The sequence below is a fragment of the Oryctolagus cuniculus genome, chromosome 8 (assembly GCF_964237555.1).
Source record: "Oryctolagus cuniculus chromosome 8, mOryCun1.1, whole genome shotgun sequence".
Taxonomy (NCBI): domain Eukaryota; kingdom Metazoa; phylum Chordata; class Mammalia; order Lagomorpha; family Leporidae; genus Oryctolagus; species Oryctolagus cuniculus.
The window spans coordinates 70,074,592-70,099,667 of NC_091439.1; the positions used below are offsets into that span (position 1 = coordinate 70,074,592).

Consider the following 25,076-nt stretch of genomic DNA (forward strand, 5'->3'; position numbering starts at 1 on the left):
GCAAAAAGAAGTTTACTTGTTTGCATTATACTTACTAAATGATTTCAAGAAAGTAGTAAAATGATCTTTTACATTTCTCCTAAGAGCAAAATACAGACTGTGTGTCTGAGCTAGAGATGGTAGGCAGGCAAATATTTCAAAGGGATTTTTGTTAGTAAAAGTCAGAGCTCACAAAGCCTTAAACTGGGGCAGAAGGAGGTGCCTCCGTTTCCAAGGAACATGTGTGTCAGATAGCATGCTATGCTACCTTTATATCCCTATTAATAATGGGAGGGCATGATTTGGCAAAGTATTTCTTTAGGAGCAAAAGAAAAAAATGTTTTCTTTCTTTTGAAGTTAGAAATTGTTCTGTACTTCCAAATCGTGCAATAGATTTAAGGCATTATATATTCAACTACTTGAATTTAAATGATAAATCCATTAATATGTTGCTCGAAATAAAAACCACAGTCTTTGTCTTCCAAAGGATATTTTAATCAAAATACTAAAAATAAGCTGGAGTTCCATTCAAATAGTTAATTCCAGCTGCCTTTTGTTGCAATATATCATGAATTATCTCTCTGATGGATGGGTAGCCAAATGCAGATAAAATTAGCTTTGCAGTCATTCATTTTAAATTGCTCTTGAATCATTTGGAAGTAAATTCCATTTCAGAAGAATATGCTTCAGGTCTTAGACAAAGAGATAATGGTCCTATATTTTATGATACACGCAATAATAGTTTAAGTCTTCTGATTCAGAAATATGGAAACTTATGTATTAAGTTGAAAATTAAGGCTTGATATTTAGCAATAAAACCAGCAACCCAAAGCTTCCTAGATTGATGTTCATAACATAATATTTTCCTGTCAAGAATTAGGTGGAATGAAAGTCGATAAAAATAATACATGCTGCAAAGCTTTCTCGTCTTGTATATAAATGAATGAGCAAAAGCCTATATGAGATAACAGAAAAGGAAATACTGAGATTTACTGATATCAAGATAGAAATGGCACTACTGTTGGAATGTCATTATTGAGTAACAGTAGAAGGAAGAAAATTAAGTTAAATGTTAGAGGAGCATGAAATGAATAATAACATTTTATCTAAATCCCCCAAAACGGCAATGATAGCTCTAAGTTGATACTGAATTTGGTGAGCAGACCAAAAGAAATGGAAATTTTGACTTTGCTAATTTGAATGAACTGCATGTAGCAATTTAACTAATCAAGTCATTCTGCCCAAATGGTGCAGTGCCATCAATATCAGTATCTGGATTGTGTATTTTTACAGGATGTAATCGTTTATGATGACTGTAGCATGTTACCAGAAATAAGTTTGCAATCTGAAGTTGCTGTTCCCCAAATTGAATTCCTATTTTCACCTTGAAGTCACTCCTTCAGATAGTTGTATTAACAAACAAAATGGTAAGAGGGTGCACTCACTGATCTCCCTGAAGATAAAGCAAAATTGTTCCCTTATAACATCAAGCTTTGTAGCCTGGACTTTATAGTCTCATAAAGCTGGTTAGTTTGTACAGTAAAATGAATTGCATGCTAGGATTCGATCTTGATAAATAGTCTGCCAGCTCAGGGTAGCATCTCGCACCTTCTTATCCCCATGTATACCACAGTTCCTTCATGCTCAGAAAGAGCTAACCTCAGGACATAGTTTGAGTCAGGCCCAAGGAGACATGGATGGAGCCTGGGGCACCTTTAACAGGAATGTCACAAATGCACAAATGTCACAAATGCACAAAATGCCTTCACTTGCACACCACTGCAAACAAAATGCTTAGAGAATTGAACCTGAGTTTCTCAGTTTGAAAATCCATGTCTCTAGGGGAAAAAAAAAATTACCATAAGAAGGTACGAAATACCAAATGAGTAAAATGAATATTCACTAACAAAGATGTAATTTCATGTTTCAAGATTTCCCTACAGTGGAATACTCATTGAACTGACATTTGCAGACAGGGATAGCTTTGAGGGCCTGTGACCTGTGCTGTCACTCAGGACTGGGCTTCATTTAATGTACTGCTGTCACCATTTCAGAACTCTTAATGCATTTTTAAGTGTCCCCAAATTTTCCTTCTTCACCGGCCATACAAATTTTGTAGCCAGTCTTGTTTGTAGATACTATTGCTATGAAATCTTATAAGTAAATTTGAGGCACTAAAAATTCTAAAATACCTTGGGGAGCTTTTAGGAATGACCCAAGTTGTCATTAGCATGGTATTCATGCTTTTATAAGATTTGTACAGGACTTGGCACTGTGCTAAAAATGAAAACAACACAGTTCCTGCCTTCAAAGACATTTTATTCTAGCATGAAGCAATTACGAGATAACCCTAATTTTTTAAAAATTGGTAACAGTTGCATAAAACCAGTTGCCAACACAGAACATTAGATTGCTCCATACATGCGAGAGACAAATGCACTCTGCAGAGGAAAAGATGTTCATGCAGAGGAACGCGCATTTGCAGCACACCTTTTCTCATTAAATACGCATTCAGATGGCTCTCCCATTTATAATGAGTCACTGTAACAACTTTTCTGCTTTATGATGGCATGAAAGTGATAGGTATTCAATAGAATCCATACATAGAATATTGATTGTTGACCTTTTCCTAGGCTAGCAACATGTGGTGTGATACTCTCTGGAGTGGCTGAACAGTGGCCCCTGCTCCCAATCAGCCCTGCCATTATGAGGGCAAATGACCAGCACTCTGTAATGTGCCGTGTGTCAGAGCTGGTATGTTCAGTAAGTTGGGTACATGAAGTGTGTTTTCCACTTACAGAAGTCAAGGAGCATCATGGACGTATCCATGTTCAATATTTAAATGCTCAAAAGACTTAGATTTTATTTTGTTTAAAGAGAATGGGCTTATTTATTTTTCAAAACTTACTCTAGAAGGGAATATTTTTAGACAAAATTTCAGTGACAAATTTCTAAAATACCTCTGGCTCTGTATTTAGAAACTAACGCTGACACCATTTTTGTCTACAAAAAAAGTCAGAAAATGTTCTCTTAGCATGCTTAACTTGAGGAAGAAGCTGTTTTATGGAACGACTTCCATGATTGGCTATTGTACCCAGGCCCTGTGGTGCAACAATGGAAGGCAGAATTTTGCAATAACCCAGGAGTCCCCTAACTATAAGCACTTTTGCATTTTGTCTCTTAAGTCCAACTATATGTATCTATAATCTAAGAGTTTTGATTTTTCTTCATTAATGTCATTCCCAACACCCAAATTGAGTACTCTAAGGGATATACCATATTTTGCCTGATGTGAATTCATTCAAGGTATAGACTTGGATTTGTTGCGCAAGATATATTAATAAACTAAGATGCTATGGGTTGGTTAAGGCATCTCTAGATCAGCCTTACAAGGTGGGTTCTGCAGAAACTAGAATGGCATGGAAGAGAAACACTGGGTTTATCACTTGAGAAAAAAACATTTCTGAGGGTAGAAATCACTCCTAATAATCTGCATTTTTATTTTTTATTTAAGAATTTTATTAATACATTAGATACTCAGGGACACAACAAATGCATGATAACTACCACAACACAACTTTCATCAATTCTCATGTTAATGTGATATTAATGCATAGAGAACAGATTCAATGTAGTTCATGGATACAGTTCTAAAAATAAGTTGCATGATACTTGTTAACAAACACCTTGGAAAATCAACAATGTCTAAAGCCTCAAAATGAGCCATACGTTTATTTCCATTTGTTTGTAGTGATCATCTTTTTTTTTAAAATTAAGGAAAGACAGAGGGGATTTCCCCAAAATTTTATACATAAGTATAAAGCCATTACTTCTCCCACACCCATGCCACCCAGTAATTAGCATAGCTTTTTGACTTGAAAATATATGCATGACTGTGTCATCTTCCATTAGTTTTGTCAGTAGTTTATGCTAAGATAATCAGAAGAAAGAGATACATGCTTTGGCAAGGCAGGGAAGTCAAGTTTCAGAGACTCTCTGTGAAGTCTTAGGATATGAACTGTAGGAATACTTTTGCTACATTATTGAAGAAGGGAAGAACGGAAGGTGGTATGAAACAATTTAATGTATTGCAGCAATACCTTTTTAAAAACAAGCTTCACCATCCCAAACAATGGCTGAAAAGGGGGCTTTGTATTTTGCAAATTCAAATGCATGCAAACATAGTAAGTACATTCACATGTTTTATATGTATAAACATACACCAATAGAAAAAAATCTAGTTGGACCATCTGCCTTTCTCAATAACAATTCGAAATAATAGCTAACCTTCTAGAGAAGTCGAGCCTTAGATTTTGTGGAATTTATTATCAGCGCTGCCCTTCATCACATATACCAGGAAGTGCTTTAGAAGGAAGAAGAGATTGGACCAGGCCCTCAAGACCCCGGTTTTGTGTTGGTGGATCTTTCAGTGGTAGCTCAGTTCCTCATCCCTCTGCCTGTCTGAGCTATGTTTATTTTAGCAGCTTGAGTGTTCTTGCATATCGACGAGAGGAGCTTGAATAGATGGAAAGTAGGTTATTCTTTAGGAAGTTGACAGTTTGGGTCCTTGTTCTTGAACAATGGCAAAGTAGAAATGATGCCCTGCCAGGGGAAAAAAAAGGCGGGACGTGAGGGAGGCAGAATGAGAAAGAAAGCTAGCTATGAGAAACAACAATAGCAGAGCCGCTTTGAAAGCTAATTTTGTCTGTGACGCAAGGGAGACCAATTTTTCCTGCAAAACACATTGGCAGAGACTGAGCATCATTGCTGAGTGACCTAGATAAGAAAAGTCCCAAGCCAGGTTTCTTGGAGAACTGATGTCTGCTTTACCAATGGCCATCTCCCAAGACAGGGCCACAACTGAATGAGTAATAAAATGAGTGTCTGGGTGTCATCTGAGGAACCAGTCTTTACATGCAAATACCACAACCTGTATTTCCTGCTGAATAGGTGTGCATTCAAAGAACTTGTGAAAGTTTTAATTTTGACCTCTGAGTTTCAACCTTACGTATTAGGCTACAGTATTTAATCAATACAAGGAATTAGTAATAGTTTTGTTCTCCTCTGTCCTTCACGGGAAGATGAGTATTTGGTTACAGTTACTCATAGTGTGTTGAAAAGACGTTTCTTCCTTTGATACTTGCAAAACATGATAGTAAGTTTTATAAAAAGATATCCTTATAATTTTCATTACTTGCTGAGAATCATACAGCATTGAAGTTAAAGAAAGACATACTACAATGAGCACAAATATCTCAGGGGATTTCAGGTTTTGTTTAGTCTATGGTGTTGTAATATCAGGGGGTGAGCAATATGAAAATTTGCAGTGCTTTAGAAGTGAAACCAGTGTTCTCCATGAGTGCAGTGAGTAACAGTCTGGGGAGAAGAGCTATGACCGGTCATAGGACGTTGGGTGAAATCAGAAGAACGTTTTCAAAAAGAAAAGACCAAATGGCAATTCCAAACTCTGGGTTTGGAACTCCAGGTTCTACTAGGACTCCCCTATGGACCAACTTGCTGTAGCATCTGTATTATATTTCCATTGCTGAGCATAACTCTCAGAGGGATAAAGATTTTTTTGGCTGATAAAATAAGTATTTACACAGCAGCATCTTTTAAGAAACAGCAATAGACTGGAATCTTAACGTGAACATCCTTAATTCCTGTTTCTAGTATTCTGTGCAGCTCGCTGCAAAGGATTGAAGGTGGACCTATGAACTTTAATGCTTTCCAGCAAAGTTTTCTGTTGAGGTTCTTTTTGCTTTGGTCAGCTTTCAAGGGTGGCATGGTTTTTGACTGAGAAAAGCTTGCGCTCCTGTCCCAGTTCTGCTGGTTCCCACTGATTGCTCAGAGCAGCTTATCTATCCTCCCTGATGTTGAGCTTCACCATGTGTAAGGATGAGAAGAATCATCTCAATTCTTAATTGAGCAACCGACCAATAGACTGAGCATACTGCCTGGCAAGTGGCAGACGTGGAATCACTTAATTAGCTCCTTTATGAGTCACAGTTTTCAAATGAGGAGCAAGTAAAAAGCAAGTTGTTATGATGTTTTGACCATTTTTTTTTTCCACTTTCTTCTTGTTTACTAGACGACGACTTTTTTCACGAACTCCCAGAAACCTTTCCCTCCGATCCACCTGAGCCTCTACCACACTTCCTTATTGAGCCTGAGGAAGCTTACATTGTGAAGAACAAGCCTGTGAACCTGTATTGTAAAGCCAGCCCTGCCACCCAAATCTACTTCAAGTGCAACAGTGAATGGGTGCATCAGAAGGACCACATAGTAGATGAGAGAGTAGACGAAACATCTGGTGAGTTTTCCGTTGCATTTGGACTGCAGTTTAAGATCACGTTTGTGCTACTTCTGGTCTGTTGTTATACCTTTATTTCAATTAGTGAGATTGAAAATGAAGTTACTATCCTTTGGTAGAGAGTTCTCCATCAGTTTTAGTTAAGACTTGATGGTCTTGTTCCAGGCATTACAAAGGAAAATGTAATGAATAAATTTTGGCTTGATTTTTGTTGTTGGACTACATGAAATTAAAACATAGATTTTACCTAAGAAGATAAAGAAGGTGAATGAATACACTGAATTAATGTGACATGACAGCAAAAGATGTCCTGGATTCACTTAGCGTTCATCAGTTTTAAATAGCTGGAGACTTATTCAATAAGGAATACGCATATTCAATAAGGATAAGTTGTACTTACATCATTATCAAATGTTCATTCTTTGCATATCTTCCCTTTATTTTTCTAAGTAATCTGTAAATTTTATAGATTCAAAGTATCTTATATCCCAAACTTATATCCAAAAATGACCCATAGTTTCCTAACCCCTAAGGGACATAAGTGGTCACTGTCACAGCTTTCTGGGTGATTCTTGATCAGAGTATCTTTGCCTCTAGTGTGCCTAAAACTGCTGACTTTATCGTTTTGTAAATATCACCCTTAAAGATAAAATACAAAAGGCATAGAAAGGCTAAAGGAGATTTTAATAACCTGTGAGATTTAGACAGGCTATAAAGTAAACTTTCTCAATAGCAATATTTTACTCCACAATGGGTAACTTAGGGAGTTCTGGAGTTCTTTTAAATTGGAAAGACATTTATCTTTCTACAGTAGTTTAAATGTTTTTGCTCTCCAGCAGGGAGAATAATTCCTTGAACTTCCAGAACACTTGCAAATCTATGCTTTTATTGTATTACTACATACATTTCAAGCACTAAAACTTTATTGATCAACATTCCCAAGAAACATAGTAACAAATAAGATAAAGAATGGAAATATTTAAAATTTTTCTTAGGCTGGGCTTTTATCCTAGCAGTTAAAATACTGATTAAGACAGCTGCATTCCCATCTCAAGATACCAGTTTTTTTTTTTAACTTTTATTTAATGAATATAAATTTCCAAAGTACGGCTTATGAATTACAATGGCTTCCCCCCCATAACGTCCCTCCCACCCGCAACCCTTCCCTTTCCCACCCCTCTCCCCTTCCATTCACATCAAGATTCATTTTCGAGTCTCTTTATATACAGAAGATCAGTTTAGCATACATTAAGTAAAGATTTCAACAGTTTGCTCCCACACAGAAACATAAAGTGAAAAATAATAGATGATTTTTTAAATGATGATGAAATCAGATCAGACCTATTGTCATGTTTAATCCCAGTGAGAGTCAAGTTGGGATTTGGTAATTTCTTCTTCTTCTTCTTTTTTTTTTTTTTTACAGAAGATCAGTTTAGTATACATTAAGTGAAGATTTCAACAGTTTGCACCCCCATAGAAACACAAAGTGAAATATACTGTTTGAGTACTCGTTATAGCATTAAGTCTCAATGTACAGCACGCTAAGGACAGAGATCCTACATGAGGAGTAAGTGCACAGTGACTCCTGTTGTTGACTTTACAAATTGACACTCCTGTTTATGGCATCAGTAATCTCCCTATGCTCCAGTCATGAGTTTCCAAGGCTATGGAAGCCCCTTGAGTTCTCAGACTCTCATCTTGTTTAGACAAGGTCATAGTCAAAGTGGAGGTTCTCTCCTCCCTTCAGAGAAAGGTACCTCCTTCTTTGAAGACCTGTTCTTTCCACTGGGATCTCACTCACAGAGATCTTTCATTTAGGTTTTTTGTTTTGTTTTGTTTTGTGTTTGTTTGTTTGTTTGTTTTGTTTTTTGTTTTTGCCAGAATGTCTTGGCTTTCCATGCTTGAAATACTCTCATGGGCTTTTCAGCCAGATCAGAATGCCTTAAGGGCTGATTCTGAGGCCAGAGTGCTGTTTAGGACATGTGCCATTCTATGAGTCTGCTGAGTATCTCGCTTCCCATGTTGGATCACTCTCCCCTTTATTTATTCTATCGGTTAGTATTAGCAGGTACTAGACTTGTTTATGTGCTCCCTTTGACTCTTAGTCCTTTCATTATGATCAATTGTGAACTGAAATTGATCACTTAGACTAGTGAGATGGCATTGGTACATGCCACCTTGATGGGATTGAATTGGAGTCCCCTGGATACCAGGGTTTGATACCGGGCTCTGGTTCCTTTCTCTAGCTTCCTCCTAGTGCAGACCCTGGGAGAGAGCAATACTGGCTTAAATAATTGTGTTCCTATCATCTATATGGGAGAACTGGATTGAATTTCTGGGACTCCAGCATTAGTTCCAGTTGGGGGCCAATACAGGCATTTAAGGATTAAGCCAGCAGATGGGAGCTCCCTCTGTGGGTACCTCTCTCTTTGCCTCTCAAATAAATAAATAAATAAAATTTTAAAAACCTTTTTTTATCCTTCATTGATACCTCTATGTACCAAAACAGATGCATGTTTTCAAAAATCCAAATTGTTAAGTGATTCATACATGTGCCCAAGTGTTGGAATAACCAGCCAGAGGCAAACAGTGACAGAACTTGAGGAAGATTTGCATTCAATGTTCTTAACAACATACATAGCATATCAAGGAAATAGAGCATACAGAAATAGGCTATACCATGAGCCCCCTTAGAGGAGTATATGTTTGACGTATGTAATATAAATGTCTTAGACAATCAGGAGGCAGCTCTACATAGTTGTTTGTCAATTCATGAATCAATAAGTTCACCGCACGCAAGCTGATGACTTGCAGAAATAACTGGGTATCCAGTGGTAGGATGGCTTACTTCAGGGAATTGTCCCACCTCCCAGTCTAATTACTCAGAAAATAATCCACCAGATGTCTTCAGATCTCAAGTGTATTGAATTTTACTGGTTTCAGCTCATTTATTTGTAAAAATTTCCAACACATAAGCTTTTAATGATGGGGGAAACAGAAAGAAATCACAAAAGCAAAACTGAGAGTGATAACATATTTAGTGAATCTGTCTTCTCTAAATTAATGAAAATGCCTATATGCAAAGCTTATAAATAAAAACAAAACCTCTCTGATATCGAGCACTTCTGCCAACCTTATACTGTGTTGATTACACACACCCACACATTTTCTTTGTGTCATTTATTTCCTAGATTTATGTACAAAGTGAATTAAGTTAACTATGAACTACAATCTGTGGCATAATTTCATTCCTATTCAGGCTGGATAGATGAGAACCACAGAAAGATTTGGGAGCTCCAGTACCTGCGTAGCTCTCCTAAGATGCAGGGATGTAGTTAAATGCGGTGTAGCTTTTAGCCAGCTCTCATTTTTATCCAAAACTTTACAAGAAAGCCAGCATTCTGCAAAATGTTGACACAGTAGAGCAGTGTAAGTACTACCTTTAATGCTAGCAAAGACAGAGATGCCCACAGATATCATGATTATTGGGTACAGTGCTATTAGATGAGATACATAGTCAGGAGCCATACAAACTGTAGAGAAAAGGGAAAGAAAAAATTAAAAATAAGAGAATACAGAACAGTAACTGATAAAAAATTTACATGATCCATTAACTTTTCTGTGTACTAAAAGTCAATTCAAATTGAAATGCAGTAAGATATTGTTAAGAATAATAATCTGGCCGGCGCCGCGGCTCACTAGGCTAATCCTCTGCCTAGCGGCGCCGGCACACCGGGTTCTAGTCCCGGTTGGGGTGCCGGATTCTGGCCCGGTTGCCCCTCTTCCAGGCCAGCTCTCTGCTGTGGCCAGGGAGTGCAGTGGAGGATGGCCCAGGTGCTTGGGCCCTGCACCCCATGGGAGACCAGGAAAAGCACCTGGCTCCTGGCTCCTGCCATCAGATCAGCGCGGTGCACCGGCCGCAGTGCGCCGGCCGCGGCGGCCATTGGAGGGTGAACCAACAGCAAAAGGAAGACCTTTCTCTCTGTCTCTCTCTCTCACTGTCCACTCTGCCTGTCAAAAAATAAAAAAAATAAATAAAATAAATTAAAAAAAATAAAAAAAGAATGATAATCTAAAAGGCAAACATACAGGCATAACATTCAGAAATTTACAGAATTTTAGAAAGGAACGTTTTAAAATCTCAGAAATAAATACATTTATACACAAGGACACAGACACACACATGTTTAATGACCTAAATAAATGAAGACATATATTGTTTGGGAAAAGAAATGAATATCTTTTAAATGTCTGCTATGTATAAAAGAATCTGAAAAGTCACAAATATTATGTGAAAAGTAATTTGAAAAATGACTGGGGTAGTTCTGAAATTGGAGAGTAGTGAGGGAGCCCTGGCTCTTTATAAACATTATAAACTTAAAGAAAATAAAGGAGTTTGAGCTAACAAAAGGCTTGTACTAGAGAGTACTCACATACCTAAGGCTTTGTAGAATGCAGTAAGATAATTTTGTCAACCAATGAAGAAAAGAATTTATTCAATACGTGTATCGAGAAAATGAAGGAGGTCGTTGGAAAGAAAAATAAATAAATGAAGCTTGTATTCAGTCTCATTATTTAGAATAAAATAAATTCTGGATGTTAGGGTTTAAAGTCATTATCATTATCATCATCATCATTATTAGCATTATCACTTGGAGAAAAAATTAGCAATTTGTCAAGTGATTGGTTAGTGTCAGTAGCAAGCAAACCTTTCTCACTCAATCACAAAATATAGAAGGGAGGAAAGCATTGTTAAATTTTAACATCTGAAGTAAGAAAACCACAAGCAAAGGCAAGAGAAAGTTTAAAAACATCTGCTTTTCATATCTGTAGATACAAATAAAAGGAATAATTTAAATAATACATAAATACCTCTTAAACTGTATTTAAGAAAAATACTAGCAACCCAATATAAAATTCAACATATTTGAACATGGAGATACAGGATAAGATACGAATATTAAATAAACATCTAAGGAGGTGTGGTTAGATCAAAGTATTTCTTAGTGTCCAGTGTTTGATTAAAGGCATACTTTGTTAATAGGCGTATAATTTGGTAATATGGTTTTAAAGACTGACTTTAAAATACCATCAATATCAAAAGATATATTCCATTTCACTGGGGTATTACAGATATAACAACATCAAGTAGTGTGACAGGCACTGTTCAATCTAGAATGGAATGTTGTAAGGCTACTTAAAACAATAGGTCACTTTGCATGATAGATGTGGACAAATCTCTCAAATAAAATTTTATGTGAAAACCATAGCAAAGATCACAGTGTGGGATATGTTCCCATTGTGTAATGAGAGAGGATGCACACATATGCGTGTTTGTACATGCACTGGAATTTTATGGAGAAATGGACCAGCAGGGATTCTTTCGGAGGTGGTGGTATTGTGATTGTATTATTTTCATCACAAATACAGAAACCTCAAAGAGTGCCCTTAACACTTTTTTACAATTCTTTGCTTAGTATCATAAATCTCCAATCTGGACAAATGTTGGCACAAAATTTGTAGGCTTCTTATCTTAGGGCTCTCTTGATTTCCTGTGAAAGCAGACATGTTGTGAATGAAATTCAGATAGAACCACTGGAGTTGCATTTTTGTTTTCATTTGTTTTGTTTTTTCTTAAAGCTGAATTCACCAGCAACTTTGGTCCTCATCTCTTCTCATTTGCAGACTGACAGTAGTATTGTTGGGCCTTAGTGGTTATCAATAGTAAGAAATGCTAGAATACATTGTGTTGAAATACACTGCGAAAGAGTGCAGTTTTTGTGGCATTTGAAAAGCAGACTGGGTGTCAGATAATGGTACAGAGAAAAATCACTGGAAACAATTTCATCTTCACTGTTGCCTCTGCCTCAGAATAATATTTTGAAGTATATGTAGTGGTATCAGCTACATCCCCTTGAAACAACAAAGGAATGCATGTAATTCGTATTTATTAGATGCAACTACATTCAGTAAAATCTCTATCAAAACCAATTCTAATTTGGAAAACCACAAAACAGTAAAACTGAAAAAAAAGAAAAGAAAATCTTCTCCAACTCACAAAATTCATTACTCTCAAGTGTGAGGATGATTATTTATACTCGATAAATGAAGCTATAACATTGGTAGTTACAATTTGTACTGACAAAGGGTCATTAATTACCATTACCTCAGAAACCTGAATATAACCCTACCATACAACCCAGCCATCCCACTACTTGGAATTTACCCAAAGGAAATGAAATTGGCAAACAAAAAAGCTGGCTGCACCTCAATGTTTATTGCAGTTCAATTCACAACAGCTAAGACCTGGAACCAACCTAAATGCCCATCAACAGTAGACTGGATAAAGAAATTATGGTATATTTACTCTATAGAATACTATACAGCAGTAAAAAAACAGTGAAATCTTGTCATTTGCAACAAAATGGAGGAATCTGGAAAACATCATGCTGAGTGAAATAAGCTAGTCCCAAAGGGAAAAATATAATATGTTCTCCCTGATTGGTGATAACTAACCTAGCACCAAAAAGGAAACCTGTTGAAGTGAAATGGACATTATGAGAAACAGTGTCTTGATCAGCCCTTGTACTTACTGTAGATGAACAACTTAATACTTTATCCCTTTTAGTATTTTTTTGTTCTAGTTAATACTATTGGTTGAACTCTGTAATTAACACACAATTATTCTTAGGTGTTTAAATTTAACTGAAAAGTGATCCTTCTTAAATATAAGAGTGGGAATAAGAGAGGGAAGAGATGTACAATGTGGGACATGCTCAATCTAACTTGCCCCAAATGGTAGAGTTAGAAACATGCCAGGGGACTCTAATACAATTCCATCAAGGTGGCATGTACCAATGCCATCTCTCTAGTCAAAGTGATCAGTTTCAGTTCACAATTGATCATAATGATAGGTCTAAGAGTCAAAGGGATCACACAAACAAGTCTAGTGTCTGCTAATACTAGCTGATAGAATAAAAAAGGAGAGAACAATCCAACATGGGAAGTGAGATACACAGCAGACTCATAGAATGGCAGATGTCCTAAACAGCACTCTGGCCTCAGAATCAGCCCTTAAGGCATGTGGATATGGCTGAAGAGCCCATGAGAGTATTTTAGACATGGAAAGCCAAGACACTCTGAAAAAAAAAAAAAAAAACCTAAATGAAAGATCTCTGTGAGTGAGATCCCAGTGGAAAGAACGGGGCCATCAAAGAAGGAGGTACCTTTCTCTGAAGAGAAGAGAGAACTTCCACTTTGACCATGACCTTGTCTAAATAAGATCAGAGTTGGCGACCTCAAAAGGCTTCTATAGCCTTGGCAACTCATGACAAGAGCCTAGGGAGATTACTGATGCCATAAACAAGAGTGTCAATTTGTTAAGTCAACAACAGGAGTCACTGTGCACTTACTCCCCATGTAGGATCTCTGTCCTTAATGTGTTGTCCAATGTGAATTAATGCTATAACTAGTTCAAACAGTACTTTACACTTTGTGTTTCTGTGTGGGTGCAAACTGTTATTATTACTTAATAATTTAGTATTAGTATTAAATTAGTATTAATTAATAAATTAGTTAATTAATAAATTAGTATAGTATTAAATTAGTATTAATTAATAATTTAGTATACTAAATTGATCTTCTGTATATAAAGATAATTGAAAATGAATCTTGATGTGAATGGAATGGGAGAGGGAAGCAGGAGATGGGAGGGCTGCAGGTGGGAGGGAACTTATGGGGAGGGGAGAAAGCCACTGTAACCCAAAAGCTGTATTTTGGGAATTTATATTTATTAAATAAAAGTTAAAAAAATTATCATTACCATAGTCTTTCCATAATTTAAACCACCTTGACATTTTTTGTATAGTTGTAATACAAGAAACAGAAAAGTAGCAAGCAGCACATAGTGGATGTTTACGAAACTGCAATATTCAGAAGCTGATGATTAGGAAATTTATGTAGCCTTCAGAAGTCCATAGGAATCTTGATCTCACAATTTTATGATTACACTTTTAAGAAAAAAGTCTCAGCTGCTTACTTTCTATGTACTGCAAGTCTTTTCAGCTCTTGTTTCCATAGTACTTAAGATCTACCTTCCAAAATCAAATATTTTTTTTTTTCCCGGTAAAGGAGCAAGGGAGTTTAGAGAGCCATGGTTGTTTTGAAGTTTTAATAATCCCTGAGATTTTTCTCTTTTCATTTTTATTCTCAAATTAGCAAAAAAAAAAAAAAAATAAGACCAGCAAAACAATGTAGACTGCTGAGCCTTGTACTAAATACTTTATATATATATATATATATATATATGTTTATTTATTTAGATATATGATGTCCTTTAATCACCACAACAACCTTGTGAGATAACTTCTGGACTTCTCTTTTTGAAAATGAAGAAGCTGGGGCTCAGCAGGATAATGAAACTGCTGTGCCCCAAATCACATAGTGAGGAGTTGACAGAGCCAGGATATGCACCCAGGGCTCTGTGTTTCCAGAATCTATGCCACAACCACAGAACACAAAATAGTTAGTTTAAGAAAGCACTGTGCAATACACTTGGCATTTTTTTTAAGAAAAGAAAATGTGGTTCAGAATGTCAGCTATACGTGTATCTACCATGCTTTCCTTGCCTTGTGTCAGTTTTCCACATGAAGGCCTTTGTGATTCTTTAATAGCATAAACTAGCGCTATTATTTAGTTCTAGGATTGAGTATTTTTATTCTTGAAAGCCTTTAATATTTGGCAAGTTAGCAAAATGCAGGCCTTTAAAGAAAAAAAAAAAGAAATTGATGAAGAGAAGTTAAAGCGTGGCCTGAATTTCAGCGAACAGCTTCTACCCAAAAGCTCAACGTGGATCTTTTACAGACCAACTGTGTTCACTCAAGTCCCCATTTAGCACAGTAGTGGCCCAGTTGAAAGTCCTTCTTCTCTTGTACTAACTTAATTCCTCTTCACTAACTCAGCACCAAAAATCTCAGCTTCATCCTTTAATGCAACAACCCAAATTATCATCAAGTACTACCAATGCCTTCGCAGTTTATCCACATATTTTTAATATTTGCTTCTACTCCCCTCGTACAGGTCTTTTACTTGCCTCATAAATTAATTAAGCAGCCCCTCTGCCTTCTTGGTATTGGCATTTCTTCTCAGCGGTGCATTCTCCAGGTAGTTATGTCTATTAGTATATGAGAGTCTTTGGAAAGTTCTACCACTTGGCAACTGTATTCTTTTTTTTTCACAGACCCTCTATTAAAATCTCAGGAAACGTTCCTGTCACACCAGGACATGAGTGGGAAATGTTGCTCGTACACTTCAAAGGGAAATTGGAGAAGATCTGTGTATTTGTATATTTTATTAAGTGATGTATGCACTCTTTTCTTGACACTTTCATGTCTTAGAGTCATCAAAGCTTTAAGTTTTGAGAACAATTGTAGCCATTTAAATTAAGAAATTGTTGGCATTATCTGAATAAAATTGAGAATAACTATCTGTTATCTTTACTTCAAACATTAGAAAATAAGTCTGGCCATGTCTTCTTCCCTTGTTAATGTGGGATACTAAAACGACACTGTTACTGGTATCTCCTTTCCCAAGGTCTGTCTCTTGTTAAGTCTAAATATTATATACTGTAGAGTAAGCCCTGTAAAATGAGGGGTTATGGCTGCCTTACTATTCCAGGCCTATGCTTAACTTGGTGTTGGGTACTTAGTAGGTGCTCAATTGATACATACTGAATGAATGAATTCTCCTCTATACCACACTTTACTCCATCTCGATTTTGTCAAAACCCTACTCATTCTTAAAAATATCTTTAAGAAGTACTTCAAATGCAATGCTGTGGATAAAGCCCACAGGTGTAAGTAAACATATTCTCATTTATCTGTACTTCTATTCCATTCTGCTCAAATGTGTTCATTCTCTATGTGTTTTAGGTTATCTTTATGAAATTATCAATAGTCCACCATGTTTGAAGTGCAAAATTTGTAATTTCTTTTTTTAATTTTTTTAAGATTTATTTATTTGAAAGTCACAGTTAGAGAGTAGGAGAGACACAGTGAGAAAGAGATCTTCCATCTGCTGGTTCACTCCCCACATGGCTGTAACAGCCAGGGCTGGGCCAGGCTGAAGCCAGGAGCCAGGAGCTTCCTCCAGGTCTCTCATAGGTGCAGGAACCCAAGGACTTGGGCCATCTTTTGCTGCTTTCCCAAGCATATTAGCAGGGAACTGAATGGGAAATGGAGCAACTGGGACTCAGCCTACATGGGGTGCTTGCATTGCAGGTGGCAGCTTTATTAGCTACACCGCAACACTGGCCCCCATGATTTCTTATAAGTCAATATACTGTGTTATTTGTGAAAGTTATATATATATATTATATATAACATGCACATGCATAGCTAATATCTATCTCTTCAACTAGATTGGGATGGGGTGATGTGGCTTATATTTTGTAAAGCTTTGTATTTTCTGAAGTTTACAGTTCCTGTACTAAGTACAGGAAATGATCAATGAAATTTTGTTTTGTGAGATTAGGACTATTCATCTCATTAAATTTGAGTAACGACATTTAGTGAAACATACTGATGGTGTGTTTATTTGGAACATTTCATGAATTGGTAATTTGAAGAATACATAAAAGTAGCTTAATGTTCTGTAAGAAGAGTTATTTTACACATTAAGCGTACACATCATACCAAATGCTGTTCTCATACAAAATCATTTTACATTTAGTTCTCATTAACAGAGTGAACATTTTCAAAAGGAAGTTAGGTGGGTTTTGTTTAAATTTTAGTAAGTGATGCATAAAACTTGGAAACTCTATTTCAATTGCATTGCATAAGTTTTTGTTTAAATCAGTGACAGTGTTGCATCTGCCAGACTGGAGCCTTGTATCTGTAATGCAGTTGTCTGCCAATGAAGATGAATGATTCTGGAATATAAATCAATTATTTATTTGATTTCCTTTGCTGAGGTACTTATTTCAATACCAGAATGCAACAATTTTTCTTTTCAGAATGAGGTTGGCCTCAGGGCCAAGTTTAAAATATATATACATAAAATGGATAGGGATCCATGTAGTACACAAGGCTCTGCTACCCCGCCGACATGACACCTTCACAAGGGAGTGGTTCTCAGTTAGTCCTAAGAGAATGTCAATTATCCTGAAGTATGCTTTGTTTATTCATCCCGTTAGTGGTCACAACTGATGCATCCTTATTTCACCTTGACTTTAAGTCTTTAAACACTGGGGTTGCCATAGCCAACATGATCTCAGCTGTAATTACAAAAACACGGTTGGGTTGGAGTTCTCAAACTTGGATTACAGTGGCTGCTTTCCCTCCTGTTCAGTCAGGAACAGCATGAGAGTGCTGACCGAGTTTTTTGGATCCCCTACTCTAATACATCTGATTTGGGTTTTCGTTCTTTCCTTTACTTACAAACAAAAGTGAGTACTGGAAACTTTTAGGCTTTACACTTGAATTCCTTTTATTTCCAATCTATTGTCATGAAGCTTTTGTTAGGGTTATTGTGTGTTCATTTTTGATAATAATAAAATCTGCAATTGTCAATATTAGACTCCCAAACACATTGACTGTGCTATGACGCAGAAACATGCAGCTTTAAATTATTACCCCTGGGGAGTATTGTTGATGTTTGAATTGCATCCTGTATAGAAATTTTTAATATACGTGTTCATTGAACAGATATAGTCCAGAACATGATTACAAAATAAAGGTGAGAAAATATTCAATGCAATTTTTTATTAGGAGAACAAAGGAATTTTCTAAAATTACACACAGTGAAAGTTTTATTAACATAATGAACACAGAGGAATTCCCCCCTACCAATTAACGCTTAGGGTGAGGTTACTTATAACAGGTTACTCCTTTTTCTTCCTACAGCTAAGATAGAAGCATTGATTAATACAATTAATCAAGTATATGCATATAAGTAGAAATGTAAATATGTGCATATTCATGTGTGTCTGTTTCCTTAAATTTAGAAAAGAGAAAATCAAATCCCATCCCTCCTCAGGCCCACACAGTGGCTACAATAAGAAACAGGAGGCCAAGGACATTCTTCATGTAAATTGCTTGGTCTCCACCCAGGGCATTGCAAGAGCAAAACTACTGATTGTGTTGCTATGGCAATTTTGCCATGTGCCCAGCAACCATGCACATGCTATGGCTTAGAGTTTTCAAATGCCCACTTCAAAGTGAGAATAGCACAATGGTTAAAAGCTGTAGTGTGCTTTTTTAATCTAACCATTGGCAAAAATATAAGAAGGTTTTAAGGGGAATCTCTTAGAATTTGTTTTTGTAGAAAAGAACATATTTGGTTGAGTTTTGGATTGTAAGTGAGACAAATCAGACATCATGTTTATAGAAGTTTAAGAAACAATTTAAGCTTTAAAGGGGGGAGGGGTGTTCTAGGGTGAATGTTTAGCCTAGTGGTTATGGTTTTGGTTAGGATGCCTGTGTCCCATATCGGACTACCTGGGTTCAGTACCCAGTTCTGGCTCCTGACTCCAATGGCCTGCTAATGCAGACCCTAGGAGGCAGTGATGATAGCTCAAGGAGTTGAATTCCTGCTACCCACTCCCAGAAACCTTCCAACAGCAGCCAGAGCCACTACAGGCGATTTTGCATCCAGTAGTGAACCAGGAAATGGGAACTCTGTGCTTCATATATATATACATATATATACATGTATATATACACATATGTACATATATGTATGTATATTCACAAATATACATACACACACACACACACATACACACACATAGAGACAGCGAGATAGAAGGTCTTTTTTGGTGTCTGAGCCTATTGTGCTAAATAGAAATAAACTTAGTCAATTATTTTAGAAAATGAGTCAGGCTGTAGCCCTTTTTATCCTGTGATGGTTCTTCTGCTTGAGCTTGTGTATCATTATGTCTTAGTACCCGTTAATCTTCTGAGTAACTTCCCAAAACCGTGCCTGATGCTTTGTTTCTCCCTACCCCAAGATTTTTTGGCACTTTTAAAGACACAACAGAGAGCATTGTTTTGTTTGTTTAAAAATCCCATAATCAAGGAGAAATATAATGCTACAACTTAAGGGGAGAGGATTTAACCACTTCCGGATCCTTTCATCCTGTCTGTTACAAACCATCAGTCCTGAGTCATCCCTTAGGTAGTGATTCTCAGACCCCTCTCAGGGCTGCCTATTGAAATACCCATCCTTGCCAGATATTCTGCAAAGCACATTTGGAGATTTAAAAAAAAAAAAAAAAACAGCATGTATAACATGAGAGCTACAATTAGCCAACATCAGGGGCTGGCAAAAACACAGCATGTAGGAAGTATAACATCTAGTGATGAAAAACAATTCGGATTAGGAGCATCTTGGACTCATTCCTAATTTCATCGAAGGTTTAACCTTATTATAAAAATCTGTTCTGGAAGAAATTTCCCAGAACATGAAGGCAAAAGCAACAAAGAACGATTAGGGCAGGAACTGTCAACCCTGACTGCACTTGACAATCACCAGGGGGTGAGTTTGAAAACACCTATGTCCTGGCCCCAGCCCCAGAGCTAATGATTTAATTGGGAACAGGGCATAGGTTTCCCTTTGTTTATTCATTTGTTTTACAGTCACTTGTAGTGCTAATGTACAACCTGGCTTGAAAACCCAGCATGAGAAAGACACTTATATCAAAGCGTGGTGTACAAGGAGTACGTAGACCTTCTGTTCAAAAACCATGACCCAGATTCTTTTCTTGGTGCTGAACAAAAGCATAACCAAGGCCTGATGACTGCATTTAAGGAGATTCTGGTCTAGGGGGATCAACACATAGAAGGGAGAAGACAGAGAGAAAGAATGCGCTCCGGTTTTCATCTCATTCTGAGGATAAATTCATGAAACGCCTTGGTAGTTCTGCGGTGTAGAGTTACGTGGGATGGAGCCCCTGCCTTCTTCAATATCCTTTCCCTGTCTCTGCGTATTAAACCACTAAGACTGAGAGAAAACAGCCTCCTGGGGAGATGGGGAACTTTGGGGCTTGAGTGAATTAAAATTTAGCTGGAAAAACCCAGGGGGATGTTCTGTACAGAGCGTGTGCAGGAATGGCAGGGAATGAATGACATGGCTCTTTTTATAACCACAGCCTGGATGATCTCAGACAATGAAACCCTCTGTGTGCAATGACGTTAGGGATTAAAAGGCGACCTCCCCACGCCCATTCTGGGGGCATTTGTGAAACCAGAAAAACACCCCAGGGCACACAGCTTTTCCTCACCTTGTTGATCCATCAGATTTCTTGAGTCTACTCTGAATGTGGAGACCCATAGTGAATGAATGTCCTTAGTCATTGTATTTGTTTCCTAGGCCTGCCTCCATAAATTACCATGCGCTGGGTGGCTTAAAACATCGGAAATTTATTTTCTCACAGTTCTGGAGACTCGAAGTCTGGAATCCAGCTAAGCCACCCTCCCTCCTGGGACTCCAGGAGGAAACGAGCCCCTTGCCTATTCCAGCTCCTGGTAGCAGCTCTGCATTCCCAGGCTGCCTCTGGTGTCACATCTCTTCCTCTGTGTCTGCTCCTCTGTCTCTTCTGAGGACTCTTGTCATTGGATCCAGGGCTCCACTGGAAAACCCAAAGTGGTCTCCTTTCCTCATCTGAAAATCCTCAGGAGTCCTGCAAATTCCTTTATGCCAAATAAGGTCCCATGCATTCAGACATGTGTGGATCTTTTGGGGGCCATCATTCAATCCAATAGAGTCACCAGCCATCTGTTGAGAAAGTCACCTAATCTGATATTGGGAAAGGGATTGAAGGTTGAGACAGTGTATAGGTCTGGCAGGGTTTCAAAGGAAAGGCTTTTACCTCGCTATCTTTCCTCATTTAGCCAATATTTCTAACTATAAATGAATGAGCAATGAAAGCATTCCCTGGTGTTTAATATCAGTTTTCAAGGCCTCTGCCAATCTGCTGTGTTGTATGCTGGGCTAGAGACAGGGAAAGAAGGGCTTGTTCAGGCTCTGCAGGTCTCAGTTTCTTCATGCCCATAGAATGGTTGCCCACCCCTGCACAGTGACAGTCATCCCAACCATGGACACCTGAAAACTTGCAATGCTTTGTTTCCCCTGCAGATCCCTTCCCTACATCATTGCTGAGGCAAACCAAAACTGCCAATACAATGCAAATGGCTTCACTTCATAATTTCCTGTACATGCGTGCACTCATGCACACACACACGCACACACACACACTCTTACTTTTGCTTGGCCTAGCTACACAATGGGAATGTAAACACGTTGTTAATGCAGCCGCTCTCAGTTGGCTTCCCAGATGGCTTAAGTTCAATAGATTTTTCCCCCTGATTTCCTCAGCTTCTCCTAGCAAGTGCTAAACAGCCATTATGCCTTTTCGTGCACATTGAGATTCATCTGCAGCTTCTAAACTGCCTCCAAAGTGCTTCAATTTTGCATGAGCGCTAAGCTGGGGACTGGGAAACATTACCCAGTGCTGAAGGCCCAGATCATTAGAAAGAGCATGTAAATCCTCTGAACCAGAAATAAAAAGTGCAGAGACTTCCTTTGTGAAGTCCCAACTGCAGCTTTATGTAAAACACAAACCTTTGGCAAGATTTCATGTAGCGCTTTTTACCTTCTAAATTGTATTTGTGCTTTTCTTCCACTTTGGCATATGTATTCTAATTTCTTTTCAGCAGTGAGCTTTCTATCAGAAACATATTAGTAATTGTCATTCCCTGCCATTGTTTCTCTTCTTCTGACACCAGGTCCCTGTTCATTTGTAGTAGAGGTGATGCTTCAAAATATTACTTAAGGATCATCCATGTGATAGGTTTTTTCAAACAGATCTGAAAACCAGCTGAATAGCAAGAGGTATTGAGGTATGTGAAGGAGAATGAGTTGATATTCGTAAGATATGTACAGGGTACATAAGTCTATATTATTTAAGTATAGATGTAGGAAATGTTACAGGTAGTGGATTATGGAAAGAAGTGGGAGTAGAATCAAGAGGGGATTGTGAAAATTATCCCTGTATATTTGTAGCTAAAAGTCTTGTTTTTATTTTTTAAGCTGAAACACATTTTATCTGCACTTGATCAGTATTTTCACCTCCTCTGTGCTCCCAGTCTGCTGGTCAGACCATCTTGCTGCAGACTGAAGGTGTGTCCGTGGTCAGCTCCAGCAAGAGCTAGAGAAGGTAGGCAGGGCAGGGTTGCACACCAAGATTCCCGAGGTTTGCATGCTGTGGCATTGGCCTATGCCCATGCCCATGACAAAAGGTATGGAAAAGGCACTTGGGAGGGGAAGATTGACTCTCCAGCTTTGCTTGGTATTTCCTTACAGTAGAACTGTTTTCACAGTTCTAATGACCTTCTTTGGTCCATCATGTATCCATTCAAGAGTAAGCAACTAGGCTTCCTTTCATGATTGCTCTGCAATTGTTCCTCCTTCTATGTTTAATATGATAGGTTAGGCTGGCTGTCTTTTGGGATACTGACTGAGAAATATGTTTCATATACATTAATGATCGGTCATAGCAGTTCATTATTTATCCATAAACACGTCCAAGGGCATATATTAACAACTGATGTATTCGACAGCGCATATGCCAGGAGGATCTGAAAGACATGTAACTAAAAGGATTTGCAATAGAATATGAAGTAAGTGCATTCCAACTTGTAGGCAAAGAGAAAATGCTAAATAAAAATATGCATGTCAATGTACACAGAGATGTTAGGTGCATGTTATGCTGTCTATGTATCAGATCCACTCAATGCTGAAATTGTTTTGTCAGTATGTTGTTTGTAACCTTTAATCAGAATGTGCTACCCATTAATTTCCCTCTACTAAAAGCATAACTAATCATGACAGTGTCATCGTATTTATGAGTGTTAGTATCCTTGCAAAAATATTATTTTTATGATTCTGTACTTCCCAACTCTTAACTGTACATATTAAATAACTAGCTTTCATGTTCTTTCCATGGAAATTGTTTATCCACCACAGTATGTATCCTTTGAAGGGGATTCATTTGTAAAGAAAAGAAGGAGAGCAGAACTTTGCCTGGAGATATGAACAGACAGCTGATTGAAGCTGTTTGTTCAGTTGGCGATACTCAACAAGTACAGCTACATGTCTCAGTGAGTTGGAGTCCTGGTGGGAAACAATGGTTTTTCTTCCTTTTTCTTTGTGAGGCTAGAGTGGAAGGGGCATGAAGACATTTCAAAACAAACAATATCCTAAATCAGCTGTAAGAGGTTTAAGTTTTTCTGTCTCTTGGGAAAACATCGAAATGTGATTGACAGTAAAGAAAATGATATTGGTGATTAAACACTATGACCTACCATTTCATATCAATTCAACATTTATATTGGAAATTATATTTTGAAAATCATTACAGATATAACATTTTGAAAATATTCTGGGTGCTGGTATAATGGAACAGCAGGTTTAACAGCTTCTTGTGGCACTAACATCCCGTATCAGAGCAGTGGTGGAAGTCCCAGCTGCTCCACTTCTCATCTAGCTCCCTGCTAATGATCCTGGGAAAGCAGCAAAAGATGGCCCAAGTGCATGGAACCCTGCAACCCACATAGGAGTCCCAGAAGAAGCTCCTGGATCCTGGCTTTGACCTGGACCAATTCTGGCTTTAAGGTCATTTGAGGAGTGAACCAGCAGATAGAAGATACCACCCCCTTACTCTACCTTTAGAATAAATATTCATACACACACACACACACACACACATATACATACGTACGTATGTATCCTGGGGCCAGCACTATGGAATAGCGGGTAAATCCGCCACCTGCAACACCAGCATTCCATATAGGTGCAGGTTCGAGTCCCCACTGCTGCACTTCTGAACCAACTCCCTGTTAATGGGCCCGGGAAACCACCAGAGGATGGACCAAGTGCTTGGGCTCCCACACCCATGTGGGAGACCCAGATGAAATTCCTGGATCCTGGCTTCAGCTGAGCCCAGCCCTGTCCACTGTGGTCATTTGGGGAGTGAGCCAGGGGTTGGAAGACCTCTCTTTGCCTCTTTCTCCCTATATGTAATTCTGCCTTTCAAATTAAATCTTTCAAAATAAATCTTTAATAAAAATTCTGTTATATAACTAAATTCCCCCGTTTATTCTTTTGAGGATAATATTAGAATTAAACATTCAGATATTTGAAAAGTTGCAGAATTAATAGAAATTCTCTAATAAGCTGTCACATTATAAAATTTTTAATAATTTGGAGGTAAACATGAAACTGTGTTTAAAAAGAACCAAAGTATTCTGAGATTCATTTGTGTTTTCTTTATCCATTTATCCAGTAGGATATTTTATTGAAAGCCTGTGTACCAAGCACGCTGTAGTCTGTGGATTTTAAGTCTCTTTATGCTTAGCTATAGCAACGTTGAGACACCCACAAGGATAGAATGGCTCACGCATGTCGGAAAGGTGCCACTGCTCACATAACAGTTCCCAGAAAGCGCTCTGCTTCCCTTCATCAGGCATCCGCCCAGGCTCCTTCCATCTGGTGTCTCTACCACCCTCTAAGCCTTCTTTCTCTTCCGCATTCAACCAGTGGAAGGGAGGTACATCCTGCAGGGGACCAACCAGCTGCTGCTAAATCCTGGCCAAGGAGTACTCCACGTGCCACCTGCTCTGAATTCTATTGACTAACATCACTCGGGACCCCATCTGAAATGAAGGAAGCTGGAAGAGGTAGTCACATTGTTCTTGTGGGAAGATGTGAGGGGCTGGCTGTCTCAGCC

General features: G+C 38.0%; 1 protein-coding gene across 2 annotated transcripts in view; it reads left to right on the plus strand.

Moving 5' to 3' along the window:
* Positions 1 to 25,076, plus strand: part of UNC5C (unc-5 netrin receptor C) — a 380,855-nt gene that overhangs the window by 220,454 nt on the left and 135,325 nt on the right. For both annotated transcript variants that reach the window (XM_008267581.4, XM_017347400.3), the window contains exon 2: positions 6,071 to 6,292. In XM_008267581.4, coding sequence (XP_008265803.1) covers positions 6,071 to 6,292 — 222 coding nt within the window. The remainder of the gene's footprint in view (positions 1 to 6,070; positions 6,293 to 25,076) is intronic.